The sequence below is a fragment of the Zalophus californianus genome, chromosome 2 (genome assembly GCF_009762305.2).
Source record: "Zalophus californianus isolate mZalCal1 chromosome 2, mZalCal1.pri.v2, whole genome shotgun sequence".
NCBI lineage: Eukaryota > Metazoa > Chordata > Mammalia > Carnivora > Otariidae > Zalophus > Zalophus californianus.
In genome coordinates, this window is record NC_045596.1 from 98,161,737 (window position 1) to 98,183,860 (window position 22,124).

The 22,124-nt window shown below is 35.8% G+C and overlaps 1 protein-coding gene across 3 annotated transcripts in view; it reads left to right on the forward strand.

The window, feature by feature from the left end:
• Positions 1–5,351: 5,351 nt before the first annotated feature.
• METTL14 (methyltransferase like 14) overlaps positions 5,352–22,124 on the forward strand; it is a 31,024-nt gene continuing 14,251 nt past the window's right edge. Inside the window, exons 1-8 of one of the 3 annotated variants that reach the window (XM_027600613.2) lie at positions 5,355–5,585; positions 8,453–8,496; positions 9,003–9,091; positions 9,939–10,026; positions 12,980–13,060; positions 13,428–13,515; positions 17,572–17,662; positions 18,878–19,019. In XM_027600613.2, the coding sequence (XP_027456414.1) occupies positions 10,012–10,026; positions 12,980–13,060; positions 13,428–13,515; positions 17,572–17,662; positions 18,878–19,019 (417 nt within the window). In that variant the 5' untranslated portion in view covers positions 5,355–5,585; positions 8,453–8,496; positions 9,003–9,091; positions 9,939–10,011. Of the gene's footprint in view, positions 5,586–8,452; positions 8,497–9,002; positions 9,092–9,938; positions 10,027–12,979; positions 13,061–13,427; positions 13,516–17,571; positions 17,663–18,877; positions 19,020–22,124 lie in introns of all 3 variants that reach the window. The other 2 variants (XM_035726427.1, XM_027600612.2) reach the window with 2 other exon arrangements.

Below are 22,124 nucleotides of genomic sequence, written 5' to 3' on the forward strand. Positions count from 1 at the left end.
TTACTTGCCTATTTTTGTCTTTTAGTATATGATGGATACAATTTGTGACTGCCTTCCTTTCCCCTTCTTCCACCACTTTAGCTTATGCTCTACAACTCCATGTTGTTATCTTTCTAAGTTTCCTCTAGATGTCATGGGAAATTACTTTGATGCAATGGTAGCCTCCAAGTACACTACAAGCCAAGCTATCCCAGGGGTCATGGAATAGAAGGCTCACAGACCAGAGATTCTCAAATCACACATCCCTTTATAGCAAAAAGAAAGAGATGGGGTAAATTACCACACTTAGGATATGGGACAAATGGGAAGGAACACACTCCATGAATCCCAAGTTATGCAATGTTCATATGTGTGCACTCCCTTTCTCACTCTGTGTGTGTCTGCTGCATTAGTCTTCCTCACTGATGACCTGGGGACAGACTGACATTTAGGCAGGGAGGTCAACAGAGAGAAGGTACCTGGGGCCAATGATAGGTACTTACTCTGTTAAAGAGAAGCAGTGGCAAATATTCTTGGCCATAGGTTTAGTTTGCCAATTAGACAACAGCCAACAGCTATAGATATTATCAGCAATTCTTAGGTAGAGTACATTTGGGTCCAGAATATGGCCATGGGTGGCCCACGTAAGGGTGACACTGATGAGGGATAGAAGCAGAAAAATTCCACCTTTGGCCCAGAAGGCTGCCCTACAGCCTGCACAGTTTCAATAAGGATCAAATACATGCTGGTTGCTACCTTCTTAAAGGGTCTCATGACTGCCTGTACATCTTGACAATATTTAATATTGAACTGAATGATAAGCCCTAGGGAAATCTTGGGAAAGTAATTTTATAAGTAGAAATTCGAAGAAGACACATATGATCTAATATGCCCTGCACATCCCCTCCCCCTTGAACACTAAGCATATAACCACCAGCTTTATAGAGCAAAAGTGTAACTCCTTCTGCCCACAGGTCCTGTCCCATTGCTACTTAAATGAGAGACTGAAGATGTCTCAAGACATCTTTCTGGACCATTGTGTTCAATGATCCGACAACAACATGGTTGTCAGCCTAGAGGTGGCATGATCATGGTTTGGTCTTTCCATCCCTTTCCATCTATAAACAACACTCTTGCTTGTTCTATCATATATTTCACCTAGTCTATCTAGCTTTACATCTTTCAGGTTACTTAGTATCTATTTTTAGCAAATCTTATGAACTCTGCCTATGTCTCACAATCTACTTGCTTTCTCATTATCTATACTTACCACATCCTATGGGATTCATCCATCCCATTCTGTGCTCTCTAGCAGGACTGATTTTCTGTAAGAATACAGCAAATTAGCATTATATTAACCAACATTTAAATAGTTTTCTTAATCTATTCAGTGAAATGTATTGACATTATGTAGTCTCTATTATTTCACTATTTTCACCTTGCCTTTTCTCACTTTCCTCTCAGTTTTGGTCATTTTGAAAAGACAAAAGGGATTTTGTGCAAATTCCCCAAATAAATCAAATGTACTCAATTTTCTATGCATTTCCATTTGATAATGACATATAGTCTCTGAAATATATCTCTTCTTACTTTATATTCTAGGAAACCAATGCTTTAAGATATTTTAATGTAATCACAATACCCTTTAAAAAATCTATTGACAAGTGATATAAACAATCTTCATCCTTGTTTCTTATGTAGTCCACGTATTTGACACACAAGGCTTATTAAATATTCTCTTGTGCCACAGCTACACCAGATCTTAGCAACTGAGCACACACACACACACAAAAAAATAGACTTAGAAACTTTCTGCACCTAATAACCATAAATGAATTCCTAACAATGATGTAGATGCAGAATACTAACTGGCAGTCTCCTATTTCTCCCCAACACAGCTACTCACAACCAATCTTTCCAACAAAGCTCAGATAAGTTAGAGAGAGTTAGCTCTCATCAACAGGTTCACCAATAAACATCTATTGAGTGTGTTCTTTACAAGGCACTGGAAGAAAGCAGAAGTTATCAGCGGATTCTGACATTCATTTTACCTTTAGTGGTTTCCTAAAAAGTTCTACTAACCAAATGTTGTATTTTTTAAAAAGTCATTTTGGAGACTCTTTATCTGAGACTTTTTTTTACTCAATTATAAATTCATAAAACGTACAAGAAAGAAGGCATGTTTGGAGAAAAAAGACAAAAACATTAATATGCCTGGATGAGTGGGTTTATAAAGGAGAACAGAATGAAGCTGGGCAGGGTGGCAGAGTATTGCTCAGCATATAATGCTAAGTGGTGTAGATTTTTATCCCCTTGAACATAAACCTGTGCCGTCCAATAGAGTAGCCACTAGCCAAATATGATTAATTAAATTTAATTAACTAAAATCAAATAAAAATTCAGTTTCTCGGGTACACCAGTCAGGTTTCAAATACGCAGTGAATACATATGGCTAGTGGCAACTATATTGGTTAGTGAAGGAGCACATTTCCATTATTATAGAAAGTTCTACTGGACAGTCCTGCCCTATAGACATTGAGGAGAGTTGGAAATGATAAAATTATAATTTTCCAAAAATCTCCAGGAAGAATTTGATAAACTGGAAAATGGTAGGGCAATTAGTTTATGAACCAGGATGCACATCATACTTAGACCTTGGTTGCAGAAATGAAGACTAGTATGTGTGTTTGTGTTAGGGTTGGGGTCAGGGACAGAGCTACAGTCCGAGTAGATATGGAGGGTGAAGGAGGGACAAAGTGCTTCTTATTTAGGAAAACGGGTGGATATTGATCTTATTCTCTGAAATAGGAAACTCCAGGGGAGTGGGATATATATATATTTGAGAGGACAGGGGTGGATGATGAATTTAGGTTATATCCTTGTTAAGTTTGAGATTGTGAGGGACATTCTAGTAAGATATACAATAGGCAGTTGGATATATAGATTTTGAAGTCATTCTCAAGGAGCTTAGGAGGAGATATATAAATGTTACATGGATTTATCATTACTTCCTTAAAATCAGTACCTAGAAGTGAAATTTTTTTCAAAGAGTATGAATTATATGTGGAGACTTTCCAAATTTCTTCTTCCTCCTTTCCCCACAACACACACTCCCTGGTGACCCTTACAATTGCCATGATGAACAGATGTTACTGACAGGCATGTGCAATACTCTACAGGTGAGTTGATGGGGTCTGGTGTTTTATAATTCATTGGTTGGGAGACAGATTTCAGAGTTATAACACTTCCTTTGTAAAAACTACAACCTTCTACTGGAACCCAATGGTTTTGCAAATACCATAAAGTAGAACACATTTGCATCTTTATTAGTTTGGGTGCCCAGCAAGAAAAGAGAAATCATTAAAAAAAAATTCTAAACAGCATTTGCTATGGGGAAATGTTGACATAAGTGTTGAAGGCTAGAAGAGCAAAAGGGGAAGGTGAGATTAAATTAGAAATTCCTAATTGCTGGAAGTGGCTACCAGGCCTAGAGCTGGTAGAACAGAGGGTGGGGGTGGTATTAAAGTCTGAGTGCAAACTCACTGCTGAGGATGCTACAGGAGGATGGGAAAAGGGAAGACAGGGGACCACTGCAGGGGCTGCTGCAATTGGCTCTGGGACTTTTAAAGGGCACAGATGTCTTCCTGGATACCAGATGCAGAAAGTGAGAGAAAAGAACAACAGCCTTCCAATGTTCCACCTTATGATTTTCTGCCTGTGTTTCTTCTTGGGAGAATCATACAGAAAGCCATTTGACAAGGAAGGCTGAGAAATGTAGTCTGTAGACTCTCAGGCCAACTATCATCAGAGCAGAGTTTAGGCGAGTGTGTGGCTCAAAGACTACAGGCAAATAAACTACACCATGCTTTACCAGGGGGAAAAAAAAGTAAACTACAAAAAAACAAAAACAAAAAAACCCCTGACTTATTTGGTTTCTATTCTTTGACAGACTTGATAAACTCTAGGGTCTATCACAGTAACTGTCATTTAAACAGTTGACTAAATATTTGAATGAACAAATGCCTATTCCTATCCTGATAAATAGTTCAAATCAGTACTCAACTTCCATGATTGGCAGGAGATGCAACTGATTTTTAAAGAAACACTGTAATTCATTTGTACAAGTTAGTATTGTCTTTTAACGTATTGGCCCCTTGAAAGTTAACATACTTTGAAATAGTGCTGTCATTACTCAAGGGATATTTAGAACTCCTTTGAAATTGCCTTTCAGAGCTAGTTCTTGAGAAATACATGATAATTAGTAGAATCTATCCCTGCCCACTTTTGGCCTAGTCTGAGTCACCTGGTTTTGATCTGGAGGATTTATTAAGTTTCAAGAATAAAGACTTGTTACTAATGTTGGTAAGTACTTGCCACAATTTCCAATTAAACTTGAGGCAACATGATGTCTTCGTCTACTTCTGCTACTTTGAATTTGGAATAAGACAACAAATGTGGTGGATAATAATAGCAGTAACTTAAGACCGGTCTTTACTGCCTTTCTATGAAGAGAGGAGAATCACGGCTGTGCCCGGCTCACCCGCACCCTCCCTCATTTCAGTAGGCTGTTTCTATATCCCAGGGTTATTTCCAGCTAAGGCAAATGTATAGGCACAAATGTATAAACACAAAAAGTGGCCCTAGTCTCTGTCGTCTAGGACGTGAACCAAGACCACATTTTACTATCACCCACCCACTTCCCTAAAGGGAAGAATCCATATACTTTTCCATTTGCCATATCCATGTGGCATTTTGGTAAAATAGGAAACTTCTCAAGGGCTTGTGAGTGTGGAGCACAGGCAAATGCAATGGTTTGTTCCCTGTCTGAAGGGAAACTCAAGTAATAAAAATCTTAATCAACACCTCCATGACACTATGGGCCAGGCTCTGTTTATTCTTTCAATCTTCACAGTTCTGTGACGTAGGCACTTTTATAACCCATTTTACAAATGAGAAACCCGGGGCTCACGGAGGTGATTAGCCAAGACTACTCATCTCGTAAAGGGCAGTCCAGGGTTCAAACGTGACACTCGGGTCCGAGTTTGTGCTTTCAGTAAAAAACTGCTAACTGCTATTCTGGCAATTTTTAAACCGTCAGTACTGGCAACTGGGGAACTAATGGAAAAGGGAATCTACGAAACGGTCCACACCTCGTATACAACGCTGATACACCAAAGAAGGCTGATGACCCCAGGGAGGGCAAGCGAGAGGACAGGAAGTGAGTCCGCCCTGGAGCGGTTTTGACAGACGCCGTTCCTGGCGGCAAAAGGGCTTCAAAGACCGCGCCGCCGCCACAACATCCCTCATTGGGTCCCTTCCAGGTAGCGTCAAATCGCGGGCGTCCAGAAGGAGGTGGGACTTCCGGGCTCGGTGGGGCCGATACTGGCCACGCCGGAAACCTATTGAGGAAAGGCTGAGGGATACCCGGTGCTTGAAGATTCCGGTGAATCTTGTATTCCACAGACTCAGAAGAAAAATCGGGTGGTTTTTCATCCGCTAATTGTCAGGTTTTGGGGGCAGTGGGAAGCAGGAGTTGGGACATGGACAGCCGCTTGCAGGAGATCCGGGAGCGCCAGAAGTTACGGCGACAGCTCCTTGCGCAGCAGGTCCGCGGCCCAGGGAGGAATCGAGAATGCGCGTGCGCGGTTCCCTTCTCCCCCCCCACCCCCCCTTTCTTCTTTGTCTTTGCCTACCCACTGCGGTGCGTACTTTCCTGGTTCCGCGACCCTGTTCCCTAGGCCTGCCTGCCTTTCTTGTTCTTAACTCCCGCAGTAAGCCTCATATTCTCCATACTGTGCCGCGGTCGTTGTGTTGCTAAACCGAACGCCACGACTGGTCTTCAGCAACCATTATGGAATGCGCGCCAAGTGTCTGGCGCAGGGCTCAATTATGGGGATACAAAGCTTTGGTCTTTGTAAATAAATTACCGTAGTTCACACAAGGAAGAGTGACTTGTTATCCCTTGTTTCTCTAAACTATTTAAATGGTCTTCTTTGTCTTGCCTCTCTTAACACGTAATTCTTGATATTGTGGCTTCCTTGTGAAATAGGTTTATAGTGTTTTCTTTGGGATCATGTCTAAAGACTGCATTAGAAGTAGCCTGAGTGTAAATTTTAGTTTGTGCATCTTGTGTGTTTGCAGTCCGCTGTGCAGAGTACAGTATCTTCGTCATCACCCACCGCTAACATGTGAATTCTTACTCTGTATCAGTCACAGCAAACCCTTCAAATAGGTATCATTAACTTCACTTACTGAATAATGAAACAGTCTGGAGAGGTTAAGTAGTTTTTGGCCCGTGTCACTCACCGCTAGGCCAGAAAATTGAACCCAGTTTGTGTCTCCAAAGCTTATCTTCACTGCTTCTCGTGTGTAAGTTAACACTTGATCAGGAGAGTACACATACAGAAAATGCAGGTGTAAACCTCTACTGAGAGTTTGTGTTTCACATCCTACCATTCATATCAGTAAAAGTGATGGAGAAAATACTAAGAGGTTTTAATGAGGCATCTTACTGTTATTTTTTCAGTAATGAATCTTGGTTTTAGTAAATGAAAATTTGAAACCTACACTCTTATGATCTGATGGAAAGGTTTGTGGTATAGTGTTAAAAATGTGGGACTTTGGAATCAGATCTGTTCTGTCCCTCTGGCATTAGGATCTGGGACAAATCAGGTATCTTTTCCAAGCCTTCTTCTTCCCACCTTTTATCAAGTTGTCTTCAAAATACTCAGTAGCTTTGTTACCACCAAGTAAGGTTCTTATTTTTGAGTTTTGAATTCTTTGACTTAAAATGCATTCATAAATAGTTATTTTTGTGTCTTACTATATACCAGGGGGCCTAGTAGCCACTGGCAATTCAACTATGTATAAAAAGTATACATAGTCTTTACCCTAAAAAAGCTTGCATAATGCATAAAACTTAATAATGGGTCCTGTTTATTAAGTACCTTCAATGAATCAAGACTGCTAAGCTTTTTATATACATTATCTTCAGTCATACAAGTCAGATGCTATTTGCATCTTACAGATGCAGAAAGTAGGGCTCAAAAGAATTTAAGCTACATGCTGAAGTCCACAAAGTTTGTAAGTTTGCAAGGTTCAGTTTTAGGCTTTGCATGCTCTTTCCAGTAGACTAGCTGCTCCCTAGTCTTCTAGTTGGTTAGGAACTATACCTCTTAGGTAAGGATGTCTGATATAATCAATGACAGACCTCCACTTTACCAACTAATTTCAGCCTTTCTTTCAATTGCTTTTCTCCATATGAACAACACAGATTACTTCCCCGAATGTGATTTGTGCAATTTATACTTTACGATTTTTAAAAAATTGTCCTCCTTCCTTTCTGATTTCTGTCCATCCACTGTAGCACAGCTCAGGTCAGAACATTGTAATGAAAGCTATCAGAGAGATCTTGATCTCTCTGGCTAAGGATCTTCTTCCACCTGGCTTTTGTTGTCCTTACTGTTGAGTACACTACTTATATTACTTATTGTTATACAGAATATAAACATCAGCAACTTACACCTGCTTTTTACTTAGCTGTAGCTTTATTCCAAAAAAAAATCGTATATGCTTTTGAATGATACCAAATTGTCCTAATTATTAAAATAATATATTTAGTGCTTCTGTAATGGAAAATCTATGATTTACTTATTCCAGTCATTCCACAGTTTTGTGAGAATTTTGACTTAAAGCACTTCTATTGTAATACATTGTATTCTAATGTAGGATATCTAATTGGTTCATTCAAATATTGAGCATCTACTCTTGTGTCAGGCATTATGCAAGCTGCTGAACATACAGATACCAAGAAGACAGAGTTCATCTCCTTAGGGAGCTTACATGTAACTTGGGGAGAAGAAAACAAAAGTAAAGGTAAAAGAATTGAAGTGTAAAATAAAATAATTGGAAGTTCCAAGAAAATATTTGGAAGAGTTAAAATATCAGGAACATTTGATATAGTGTAAGAGATTTATCATTGGAGAAACCTTTGGGGAGTCATGAAGTAGGCAAACAAAAAAGGCAGTGGTAATTGTTTATTTTTTTTAAAGATTTTATTTATTTATTTGACAGAGAGGGAACACAAGCAGGGGGAGTGGGAGAGGGAGAGGCAGGCCTCCCGCTGAGCAGGGAGCCCGATGCGGGGCTTGATCCCAGGACCCTGGGACCATGACCCGAGCCGAAGGCAGACTCTTAACGACTGAGTCACCCAGGCACTCCAAGGCAGTGGTAATTGTTTAAGATCAAGGCTAGGGACTTGCTCTGATATTTTAGTATATTCCCTTTCCTGAGCTAAAGGGACTATTTAAGGCAGATTTCCTCGTGCGCTTCTTGTACTTAAAAATATTAAATTGTTCCTCATAGCCTATAAATTACATTCTGCAATTGTTCATTTGGCTTTTAAGATTTCCATGAACTGATCCCACTCTGTGTAGCCAGCTTATCTCAACTAGTTTTTTGTTGTATTTTGCAGAATTTCCCCAACTGCCAAACGGAATTTGCATTACCATTTTTTAGGTATTGTTAAAATTCAGTATTGTGTCTATAAATCATTGTATAAAGACTTGGCTTGAATAAAACTGGATAGATACTACAGCACGGGATACATAAGATATAATATATGAGCTGATGGACGCAAAGTGTTAATGCCTACCACCCTATATACACTATATGTTAGCTGCTTTTTTTGTTACTGCTACTGTTACTAAATTGTGTTTTATTATTTACTTAAAAAGTAGAGGATTGGCTGAAATTGCCTTAATTTCAAAATATAACGAAGTATAAAATGCTCGCTAGCTCTCAGATTTGTTCCTAATTAACATGGTTTTGTTACAAGGTATTTCTAGTTTTTCCTGCAAGGTAATTAATCCATTTGCCTGCTGAGGTAGTTAGGGCTTTTTGGTTTCTCTGGGGATTTTTTTGTTTTCTTTCTTTTAATACCTGATATGTTAAATGTTGCTACACTGGCTGGAAAGGCTATCCAGTACATTATGATCTAATTTTTGGTTTTTGTCTTTTCTCAGTTGGGAGCAGAAAGTGCTGACAGCATTGGTGCCGTGTTAAATAGCAAAGATGAGCAGAGAGAAATTGCTGAAACAAGAGAAACTTGCAGGTCAGTTGAATAATTGTTTTTTTTTTTTTTTTAGTGACATGTTAATATTGTGAAAGGGTTATTGTTTGTTTTTTTAAAAATTTAATTTATTTGAGAGAAAGGGGGAGAGAGAGAGAGAAAGAGAGGGTAAACACAAGTGGGGGGGGGCAGAGGGAAAGGGACAAGCAGACTCCCTGCTGAGAAGGGAACCCGACATGGGCCGAAGGCAGATGCTTAACCGACTGAGCCACCCAGGCGCCCCTGGTTATTGTTTTGATAAACAAACAATCCTAGGTATGAAGTGTGTTGTTACGACAAGCATCAAAATAAAGATTTCAGAAATACTGGTTTTTAGTATTGATGAATTATGAAATACTTTCTGAATATAGTAAGTTCTCATTCATGAAGTAGTTAGAAAATGGAATGTTAGACTAAGAATTAGCTTATATACCATAAATAATTTTATTTACAAATCCTTATGAGAGAAAACATACTTTGCCCTGAAAGTGGTATTCATTTTTTAGTTCATAAAGCACTTAGAATTTTTCAGTATTCTGGTTATTAATTTGAATATCAATTTTGCTTAAGACAGATTAGAATGATATATAATGTAGAAGTTTCTTTTTGCCATACATCCATTATAAAAGCTTAGTTTCTGATTTGGTTGCTTTCTCATAAAAGTAAAATACACAATTACCAATCAGGTTTTGTGATTTTTTTTTATTTTATAAACTGGATGAATAGATACTACTTAATCAGAAAAAATGTGCCTTGTTCTGTTTCTGTAAACTGTTATTTAATATTATTAATAGCTGCCATTTATACATCTTTCTATATCTGTGTGTAACACTTCAGTTTTAATTTTCAGGGCTTCCTACGATACATCTGCTCCAAATGCAAAACGTAAGTATCAGGACGAAGGAGAGACAGATGAAGACAAAATGGAAGAATATAAGGCAAGTAGAGGACAGGGCAATTTTCTGGTCAAGAAAAATATAAATCCTTACAATAATAGATTCTTTTTTTAAAATTTATTTTTATTTTTAAGATTTTATTTATTTATTGAGAGAGAGAAAAGCACATAGAGGGAGAGTGCAGACTCCCTGCTGAGCAGGGAGCCCAACGTAGAGCTCAATCCCAGGACCCTGGGATCATGACCCAAGCTGAAGGCAGACACTGAGCCATCCAGGCACCCTACAATAATAGATTCTTATCCAGGAAAATAAATTTGATGAAAAGCTCAATTTTAAACCTTCTACAATAATTGTCAGTAGCATATGTATACAGGCACACCTTGAAGATATTGCAGGTTTGGTTCCAGACCACCACAATGAAGTGAATATTGCAATAATGCAAGTCAGATGAAATTTTTGGTCTCCCAGGGCACATAAAAGTTATGTCTATACTATCTTATATTTATTAAATGCAGTAGCATTAATGTCTAATAAAACAAGTTATATACCTTAATTTAAAAATACTTTATTGCTGGGATGCCTGCGTGGCTCAGTTGGTTAAGCATCTGCCTTCACCTCAAGTCATGATCCCAGGATCAAGTCCCATATCAGGCTCCTTGCTCGGTGGGGAGCCCTCTTTTCCCTCTGCGTGTCGCTCCCCCTGCTTGTGCTCGCTTTCTCTCTCTCTCACAAATAAGTAAATAAAATCTTTAAAAAAAAACTTTTGCTAAAAAATGCTAGCCTTCATTTGAGCTTTTTAGCAAGTTTTAATCTTTGCTGGTGGAGGGTCTTTCCTCTGTGTTGCTGCAGCTTCCACATCAGCGCTTGCTGCGTCACCTTACACTTTTATGTTCTTAGTGAATAAACCTCATGAACTGATCCTTATTAGCTTCAGACGTTTCTTCTGCTATTTAAACCTCATGAACTGATCCTTATTAGCCTCAGACGTTTCTTCTGCAGCTTCCTCACCTCTCTCAGGCCTCATAGAATTGAAGAGAGTGAGGGCCTTGCTCTAGATTAGGCTTTGGCTGAAGGGAATGTTGTGGCTGGTTTGATCTTCTGTCCAGACCAGTAAGCTTTTTCCATATCAGAAATAAGGCTGTTTTACTTTCTTATCATCTGTGTGTTTACTGAAGTAACAATTTTAATTTCCTTCAAGAACTTTTCCTTTGCATTCACAATTAAGCTGTTTGGCACAAAGGGCCTAGGTTTTGGCCTGTCTCAGATTCCACATGCTTTCCTAATTAAGCTTAATAATTTTTAGCTTTTGATTTGAAGTGAGAAATGTGCAATTCTTCCTTTTACTTGAATACTTAGAGGACTTGTGGGGTTACTAATTGACCTAATTTCAATATTGTGTCTCAGGAAATAGAGAGGTCCAAGGAGAGAGAGAGAGACAGGGGAACCACCAGTTGGTGGAACAATCAAAACACAACATTAATTGATAAAGTTCGCCATCTTGTATGGACACGGTTCAGTGTGCCCCAAAACGATTATAATAGTAACATCAGAGATCACTGATCACAGATTGCTGATCATCGTAACAAATATGGTAATGAAGAAATTAGAAATTTTGTTAAGAATTACCAGAATATGACACAGAGACAAAAAGTGAGCAAATGCTGTCAGAAAAATGGTCCCAATAGACTTGCTCGATGCAAGGTTGCCACAAACCTTCAGTTTGTAAAACATGCAATATCTGCCGCATGCATAAATTGAAGCACAATAAAATGAAGTAGTCCTTAATCAGTTCAATTAAGATCTTTCAGTTTCCTCATTTTAATGTAAGAGGTGATGGATATAAAGCATAATGCCTAGTAAGCACTGGACAATAATATTCTTAAGTAAGACTAAGGAGGTAGATGTATCAGAAACTTTGGATAATGGGATCAAATTTTGAGTCTTTTTTGAGTTGCGTTATTCCATGTTTATTGGTAGGGTAGTACAGTTAAGATATTTTGAGAACCCATGGGCTAGACAATAATGTAGAACCGTTTCTGAAAGAGGCCGAAGGAAAAAACACAACTTCTAAACTTACAATTGCAATATTTAGTTGAAAAGGAAGTATTATAGACGAAAAACCTATCTCCATTTCTTTCAAGTTAATTGTTGTACAATTATATTTAATAGAGAAGAGAATGCATAGTTTCAGTAAGTTTCTAGGAAGTTCAGTGATGGTTTCCTAATCTCATAAATACTGTTTTGTGCATTGCATTTTGGTATATGCTAGTATGCAACTTAAATATAAGTGATTATTTTATTATCATTTTACTTTATTTACTTATTATCATATAAATATGTATATTTAACCATATACAGTTCCTGATATTTTAACATTTTTGATCTGTAAAAATAGTAGTTTCATATGGTTTTTAATAGAAATAAAATTGCCCCATTGGTGGCCATGTCTTTCATGATTTGAGCTAAATTCTAATATCTATAGTATGAGATAAATAGTATTAGACAATTCAGTCAACAAAATCAGTAGTTAGAGACAGGTATTGATGAGAATGAAAAGGAAATTTTTATTTATTGTAAAAATAACTAGATAATGATAAGAATGCAAAGACTTCAGTGTTTGACTTTAATGATAATTTGAAAAATTATGTCTTAAGGAAATGAAATATTTATATTGAGTCTTGGGGCACCTGGGTGGCTCAGTCGGTTAAGTGTCTGCCTTTGGCTCAGGTCATGATCCCGGGGTCCTAGGATTGAGCCCCACATCAGGCTCCCTGCTCATCAGGGAGCCTGCTTCTCCCTCTCCCCCTGTCTGCCGCTCCCCCTGCTTGTGCTCTCTCTCTCTCTCTCTATCAAATAAATAAATAAATAAATAAATAAATAAATAAAATTTTTAAAAAACAAAATATTTATATTGAGTCTTAATACTCAAGATATCATAAGTACATAAAATATTCCGTCTATACATAAAATGTCTACTTAATCTTCCTTTTCCAAGGATGAATTAGAAATGCAACAGGAAGAAGAGAATTTGCCTTATGAAGAAGAGATTTATAAAGATTCTAGTACTTTTCTTAAGGTAAATAAATTTTCATATCATAACCCTTCACATTTCAGCTCTATGCATGAAAAAATTTTAAATACTTATTTTCAACATTTTTTCAGTTATTGAGGAATAATTATTATAAAATAAAAATCATTTAAAATTATTCTTGAAATAGTCTTTTGATACTTGGCTATTTAGGATGAGATAATGCTGTATCAATGTCTGTAGCTACTAAAGAGTAATACTGTCATTTTAGTTGTGTTTTTAAATATTCCTAATTTTTTTTAATCTACGTATCAACTTCTATTTTGTATGGCCTCATAACAAAAAGTAAAGTACAGAGTTAGTGTATCTGCCATTAGAGTAAATGCTCTTAATTTAATTTTGACTTTTTCTTTAGGGAACGCAGAGTTTAAATCCCCATAATGATTACTGCCAACATTTTGTAGACACTGGACATAGACCTCAAAATTTCATCAGGGACGTAGGTATGTTAGATTTGTTGGGAATATGCTATTGCTAACTCTTGATTACATGCATGTAATTTATCCATTTTGTGGATTATTTCTAACAAAATTATTTTTCCTGGCTTGGCTTTTCTAATTCCAAAATTATTTCTCCTGGCTTCCTGTTTTCATTCTGCATACTTCCAGTGTACCCTCCTTTTCCTTCCAGCAGGGTTACTCACTCCCTTCCTTCCTTCCTCCTTCAGTTTGGTTCTGTGACTATCCCTGCATTTTTATTTTACCTTCATTTATTTCCTCTTTGATGCTTTTCCTTTCATTTGTAGGCTTGATTTCCTCACCTGTATTATTTTTTTACTTATCTTTAAAGAATTTAACATTTCTTGCAAGGTGGGTCTGTTGGCAACAAATTTCCTCAATTTTTATTTTTCTAAGAAAGTCTTTATTTCTCTTTTAGTTTTGAAGAATAATTTCACAGAGTATAGAATTCTTGGCTGGTGTTTTGTTTTTTCAACACATTTTAAATATTTAACTCCAGTCTTTTATTGCTTGCATATTTCTGAGAAATTGGATATAATTCCTATCTTTGTTCTTCTGTAGGCATGGTGGTTTTTTCCCTCTGATTTCTTTAGGATTTTTTTCTTTATCTTTAACGTTCTGTAGTTTGAAAATGATATGCCGTAAGTTTAGGGGTTTTTTGGTATTATACTGTTTGATATTCTCTGAGCTTCCTGGATCTGGTTTGTTGTCTGACATTAATTTGGAGAAGTTCTCAGTCATTATTATTTCAAATATTTCTTCTCTTCCTCTCTCTTGTTCTTCTGGCATTTCTGTTACACATGTTACATCTTTTGTAGTTGTCCCATTGTTCTTGGATTTCCTAACTTTTTATTGTTTTTTCAGATTTTGTTCTCTTTGCTTTTCAGTTTTTGAGGTTGCTATTAAGATATCCTTGAGCTCAGAGGTTCTTCCCTCAGCCCCTGTCCAGGCTACTAATAAGTCCCTCAAAGGCATTACCCCTGCATTTTTAAAAACAGCTTTATTGAGGTAATTCATCTACCATATAATTCACCCATTTAAAGGGTATAATTCTGTTTTGTTTTGTTTTTAGTCAATCCAGTTTGTGCATTCATCACCACAATGTAATTTTCATCTCCCCTAAAGAAACTCAGTACCCATTACTAGTCAGTTCCCATTGCCTCCTCCTCATCTGCCCCCAACCTTAAGTAACCATTAATTGACTTTCTATCTCTTAACAATTTGCGTATTCTAGACATTTCATATAAATGGAATTGTACAATATGTGGTATTTTGTGACTGGCTTCTTTTCACTTGGCACAATGTTTTCAAGGGTCGTTGCTGTTGTGGCATGAGCCAGTACTTCATCTATTTTGACTGCCAAATAATATTCCATTGTATGTCTGTACCATATTTTGTTGATCCATCCATTTGGGTTGTTTCTACTTTTTGGCTGTTATAAACAGTGCTGCATCAATATTCATGTAAAATTCTTGTGTGAACATATGCTTTCATTTCTCCTAGGCATATATCTAAGAGTGGAATTGTTGGGTCATGTGTTAATTCTCTGTTTAACTTTTGGAGGAACTGCACAATTGTTTTTCAAAGCAGCTGTACCATTTGACATTCTTCCCAACAGTGTATGAGGGTTCCAGTTTCTTCCCATGCTTGACACTTAATATTATCTGTCTTATTAATTATAGCCATCCTGGTTGGTATGAAGTGATAATTTCGCTGTGTCTTTGACTTGGATTTTCCTAGTGATTAATGATATTAGGCATCTTTACATATGTTTGTTGGCTATTTAAGTACTTACTTTGGAGAAATATCCAAACTCTTTGTGTATTTTTTAAGTGGTTATTTGCCTTTTTATTATTACATTGTAAGACTTATATTCTCAGTCCAAGTCTCTTATCAGACATATGATTTGGAAGTATTTTCTCCCATTCTGTGGGTTGTCTTTTTACCTTTTGATGGTATAATTTACAACACAGAAAAAATTTTAATTTTGTTGTCATCTGATTTATTTTTTCTGTGTTGCTTGCAAGCAGTGTTACTCTTGAAGTAGAAACTGATTTTAGTGTTTTCATGAGCAAAATTTAGCTGTAGCATAAATGTTAAGATAATGCTAAGTGAAATAAGCCAGCCATGGAACAAATATGCAAATACTTAGGTACCTAAAAGAGTATATGTAATATGATTAATACTTACACTTTTATGAAGTACCTAACATAGTCAAACTCACGGAATCAGAGAACAGTGGTTATCAGGGGTTGGAGGAAGGGGAAAATAGGGAGTGTTATTGAATTGATATAAAGTTTCAGTTATGCAAGATGAATTAGTTCTAGAGATTTACCGTATAGCATAGTGCTATACAGCAATGCTGTTGACTATAGTCAATAAAACTTTAAAAATTTGTTAAGGGTAGAGCTCATCTTAAGCGTTATCACACATGTACATGCGTGTGTGCACACACACACACACACACACACACACACTCACATACACACGCACACCCAGAGGAACACAAGAAAACTTTTAGAGGTGATGGATATGTCTGTTGCCTTGGCTGTGAGGATTTCACAGGTGCATGCCTATGTCTAAATTCATCAAATTGTGTACATTAAATACGTGTTTTTTATATATCAGTTATACTTTAGTAAAGCTGTTTTTTATGATAGTTGTATAACTGAATTTCATTATCCACCTTTCTGCCCTTAAGATACTTATTTCCCCACAGCCAAGATAAAGTACTTAGGAAACTTACGGATTGAGAAAAACTTGCACTTTCTGTTTTATAGAAGAGTGAGAGCCAATTCTACTGTGATTAAAACCTGACTATATAGTAAAGTCTTTAAACTTGTTTTATTTGCAATTGGTTTTATAAGCACTGATTGAAGAGGCTTTACAAAATCTTTCACTTTTACTCTTTGATATTAAAGTTATTACTCTGTACTTTTGGCTTTTAAATTAAGATGCTTATATGATTTATATTGTTAGGAATATGTTTCTTGGGGTGGGGGGGAACCAAATAAAAGCTTTTAGGAATCTTTGACATTCAAATCCTTACTTATCCCTACAGTTGTTTAACAGGCATTATGCTGCTTTACCTAAAATCTCTTCTTTTTTTTTTACCCAGTTTTTTAAAATTTTTATTGTTATGTTAATCACCATACATAACATCATTAGTTCTTGTTGTAGTGTGCCATAATTCATTGCCTAAAATCTCTTCTGAGCTCAAAGATCTAAAACATTTTTGAGAACATGGGAACAGTGAGTCTCCTGTTTTTAAGTACCCTTTGTAGGACTTATATATGTTTTTTAAGTTCTTAAGCCTGAAAATATATATGGAGATTTGGTTTATAATAATGTGGAGATATGAAATCTTTAAAATTATAAGTATTGATACAAGAAATACTCATAGAGAAGACAACTTGTCTTGGAAATGAGAGGTAGTCTACTATTAGGGACTCATTATCTTCTTTACTAGATTTGTTACAGGATTGTGTCCATGAGCCATAGCCAGTTAATTTAAGATCATCAGCAGTGTTTCTCTCATCTCTAACTATTCTTTGTTTCTTTCTATATGTAATCATAAGAAAGAATAGAAATACTCATTTTCTCTGCTTTTGATAACTATTTAAGAAGCTAAGTACAAACCTCAATAATCACTAGCTTCTTAAGGAGAAAGAATTCTTTTAGCTAATAGAAAGGGGGGATAACATGGTAGAAGAAGGCAGTTGTTCTTTTCTTTCCCTCAGAACAGAATGGCTTAACTTAATGCTGTGAGCAAATTTAACTTAAATATGAGAGATTAAATGGTTTATTGATTTGGACTGGAACATCTGGGTTTTTGCCTGCATGTGGGATTTAGGGTCATTAGATATGAAATGTATATATAAAATACCTTAAAATATTCAAAATTAACTTTTTAAAAGGACACGAGAATAAAGTGTTAATTGTGTATTGTTTTGTTTTCCTGAGGGGGCTCATCACCTTTGAATTCACTGATATCAACTTCAGTTGTATTGAAATTTATTATTTACTATTTTTTGTCCTCAGGTTTGGCTGACAGATTTGAAGAATACCCTAAACTGAGGGAACTCATCAGGCTGAAAGATGAGTTAATAGCTAAATCTAACACTCCTCCTATGTAAGTGTGTTTTTTCAGTTACTTTTTATTCCCAACTCAAGCTTAAAATAGCAGTCTTTTTATCCGATAGCCTTTCTGTTTGAAAAAAAATTCAGCACCTATTTAATGTTAATAGACTGTTTTCTTTTGTATTGTAAAATAGATTCGTTTGACATTCCAGTGCTGAGTACACTAGTAGGCTCTCATTTCATTTTATTTTTTCAGTTTTCTAAACAATTTCCTTAAAGTGTCTTTAATTTTTTTTCTTAGAAAATCATTCATGTTTGTTGTATTCTTGAGTTTCTTAAAGTGTTTTTAAATGACTTTTCCTCTCAAAAAGCAGTGTATTTATTGAAGGAAATTTAGAAAACTTAGGTGAAGGAAAAGAAGAAAATAAAAATTAATTATAACTCAGCATTCAGGGATACTATTCTTAACATACTGGATTATGAAAATTCATTTTAACCTTTGCTAAACACAATAATGTTTTCTTCAAAAATGTGTAAAAAGTCTTTGAAATTGGAGAATCTACTTAATTCACATTAGCTTACTTTGAACATTTTATACATTTAACAATTTGCTAAAATGTATACTGTTAGTGATTAGAAGAATCACAAAGAAGTCCGAGTGTGTGGAGAAAAATATTAGCAGATTCTAATATTCATCCAATTTAAAAAACTGTTAAAGTATTTTATATTTAAATTACTTTCATACTATGTGTAAAAAAACCTTTCAATAAAGGCTAGTCATAATTTATACTAGGTAGCCAGGAAAGGCTATTAATATAAAGTTTTACTAACAAACAAATTGATAAAAGAAAATTACACCCATCTTTAGAAACAATTTTTTAGAGGGAGGATTTTAAAGCTAACAAATAGTTTTTCTAACTTAACAATTAAGAAAAAACTAATGTTCAGATTAGGATGAAATGGGGCTCAGAGACTTACATACTAGTATGGATTTTCAGTGTCAAAATGAGAGAAGTACATTCTCGATGTACATAGGGGAATATGATTTTAGTTTGTAGTGTGATTATATCCATCTTCTAGAGAAGAGTATTGGTAGATGGTTTAGTGTCTATACTGAAGAAAGATACTCCTGCATAAAAAAGTATTTACTAATTAGTTTATGATTACTTTGTAAATAGCGTTTAGTAATATTTAAGAAATTCCTTTCATTATCATCTGTAAGGTATTTGAAAATCTCTTAGTCACTTTTTATGCCTTAATCAAATAGGTACTTACAAGCAGATATAGAAGCCTTTGACATCAGAGAACTGACACCTAAATTTGATGTGATTCTTCTGGAACCCCCTTTAGAAGAATATTACAGAGAAACTGGCATCACTGCTAATGAGAAATGCTGGACTTGGGATGATGTATGATGAAACTTTCTACATTGTAATTATTTTTCAAATGAATATTTATTTGATGAGAAGATTATAAATATTCCTACCTTTTTAGGAATCGTAAATATATAGTATATAATGTGATGGAAGATCCAGGGTACACTGACAAATATTACACTATCTTTGGTCTGATTCTTCTTTTTGGGGCGGAAGTTGAGCAAGTAGTAAGTACTCTGTAGAAGACTCACGGTTCCAGTTTTAGAGTTCTTGAATGTATAGCTAGAAAAGTCTAAAGCCAGAATGATTGATAACTCTGCATTTGCTTAGTTTTAGTAAACATTAGAGTATAATAGATATAGATATAAAAAAACATGATTTCTTTTCAAGGAACTTACAGTATAATGGATAAAAAAGATACATAATTTCAGTATAATTGTGATAAAATTACATTTTCCTAAATAAAATTAGGCAAGCTGATAACTTCAGTCAGTTACATAAAGTTATCTGTTTTTACCGATCAATAACAAAAATAACAAATACTTATTGAGTACCACTCTGGGCTAAAGCAATGTGGTAGGTACTGGAGATTCACAGATGAATAAGACCTGGTACTCTGGCTTAAGGAGCACCTAGTTTAATGGGATAAATATTGACCTAAACAGATAATTGCATTATTATTTTGTTAGTTCCATGATACAGGACTGTGTAAGATGATCTGAGAAAAACTGACCAAGCCTTGGAGGATGGGGTAGATGAACAAAAAGGAGGTGACATTTTAACAGGATAAATAGACTAGTTGGAATTGGCCAAATAAAGAAAAGGATGGGATGGTGATTCCAAATGGAAAGAACAGTAAGAGCAGAAGGGATGGAGGCAAAGAATATCTGGTTTGTAGGTTGATGTTAGAACATAGATTGGGCCTTTCTTGAGATGATGTCTTCTTAGAAGCTTAAGCTCTCATCCTGAAGACATTAAGGAGTCTTTGAAGGGCTTTAACCAGTTTAGTTAAATGGTCAGATTAGTGTGTGGAGTATGGACTAGAGGAAGAGTCTGGAAAGGGGAGAGCAGTTAGAAGACTGTTGTAGTAGCCTAGTTAGGGGATGAAGGGACCTTGAATAGGGTGATGGTAGTAAGAATAGAAAGGTGATAAATTCAGTAATGTGTAGTAGATACTGTGGTGAGCTCTAGTGATTGGGATGAGGGGGGAGAGTTAAGGATGACTCAAAGGTTTGAGTCTTGGGATAAGTGGGTTGAGTTTTCACCAGTTGAGAAAGAGTGAGTTTAAGAAGAGCTGGATTGGAGGGATTAGATCATATGAACATATTGATTTTGAGGTGTATGTAAGACAGCTGTGTGGAGGTTGTAATAGGAATATGTCATTTGAAGGACAGACAGATCTGTGTCTCAAAATACAGTTTCAGAAGATTAGCACATCAAACCTATGAGAATAGATGAATTTGTCCTGAGATAGGGTCTTAAGATAACATGTGGGTTGACAGTAAAGCCTCAGGAAACTTTTACATTTAAGAGGCATATATAAAAGAGGTCAAAGGAATGGGTCAAAGATGAGTAAGGAAAACCAAGAGTATGAACGACATAGGGGCCAAGGGAATAGGGAATTTCAAAGAGAGAGTAGGCAGGAGTGTTGAGCACAGAAGGGGAGGTTGGGAAAGGAAAGGACTGACATTGTAAGATGGTTGTTTCATAGGAGATGGTGCTGAATCCTTGCATGTCCTCTTCTGTGTTAATGATAGTTACTCTTATTAATATTATTTAATCTTCAAGATATACCTTTAGTTTTTCCTCCTTGAAGCTTTTCCTTTCATCTTCAATCCCTCTGACATTTTTTATTTACATTTTTATGGATCTTACCACTTTGAAAAAGTTTTTCCCATCCTCTGATGATAAATGTAATTTGTGCTTATTGAAATTCAGAAAGGTAACAGTGTATAGTATTCTAAAGACATAAATGACTTAATACTCTTGGTATTTATTGCTGGGAAATTTTCCGGAGAGGTTGCACAAATTTATGTTCCTTCCAGTAGTGTTTGAGAAATATCTATTTAGCCATATCTTCATCAAAATTGATTAATATTATAAAAACAGTCTTTGTGACTTTAGTAAAAAAAAAAAGAAAATTGAAAAAAATCTCATTATGTCTTTGATTAGTGTAGTTGATCCGTGAACAATGTGGATTTGAACTGCACGATTTCACTTCTACATGGATTTTTTACAGAACAGTAGCTTAAATGTATTTTCTCTTTATGATTTTCTCAGTAACATTTTCTTTTCTCTAACTTACTTTAAGCATAGACTATAAAATACATATAACATACAAAATATGTGTTAATTGACTGTTTATGCTATCAGTAGGGCTTCCAGTCAATAGTAGGTTATAAGTAGTTAAGTTTTAGGGAGTCAGAAGTTACACTCGCATTTTCTTTGCGGGATATGGGTTGGTACCACTAACCCCTGCATTGTTCATGGGTCAGCTATAACTAGGCTGAACTTTATTTTCTCTGGCCAGTCTCTAAGGTTTGGTCAGTGAAGGCACAAGAGCTTCAATTATATGTGACAGACTAATAGAGTTTGTGAAATAAAGGAACTCCCATTTTATATGCATATTCTTGATTTCACTTGAATTTCACTGAACTCTGGCTGGCATATTGAAATGTTTTGTCTGGCCCAAAGCCCTAAGTTCTTAACCTTTATGTGGTAATATCCTAAAGAAAGTGCCAGTAGTTAAACTAATATAGAAAATGTAAATAAGAAAAGTGGATTTCACAAGTATTCTCTTTCACATTAGAGAGTCAGTGGTGGTCAACACATTTTGGTAAAGGATATTATTTAAAATACCAACACTTAGCATTTAGAACCGCAATGTCAAGAGAATAATTTGCTTAATGTTCTTCACCAATGTGTGTCATCACTTAACTTTTTTCTGTTTCATGTATAAACATGTAGGAGTATGTGTGTGTGTTACATATTTACTTATTTATATTCCTAGGAGAATATTAGATGAGATTTCAAGATTTAGAAAAGTCAGAATATAAAACTCACTAGGCTTAGACATATTATAGCTTATTTCCATTATTACTGTCAAATGTTTTTCTATTTAGATTAAGTTAGAGATGA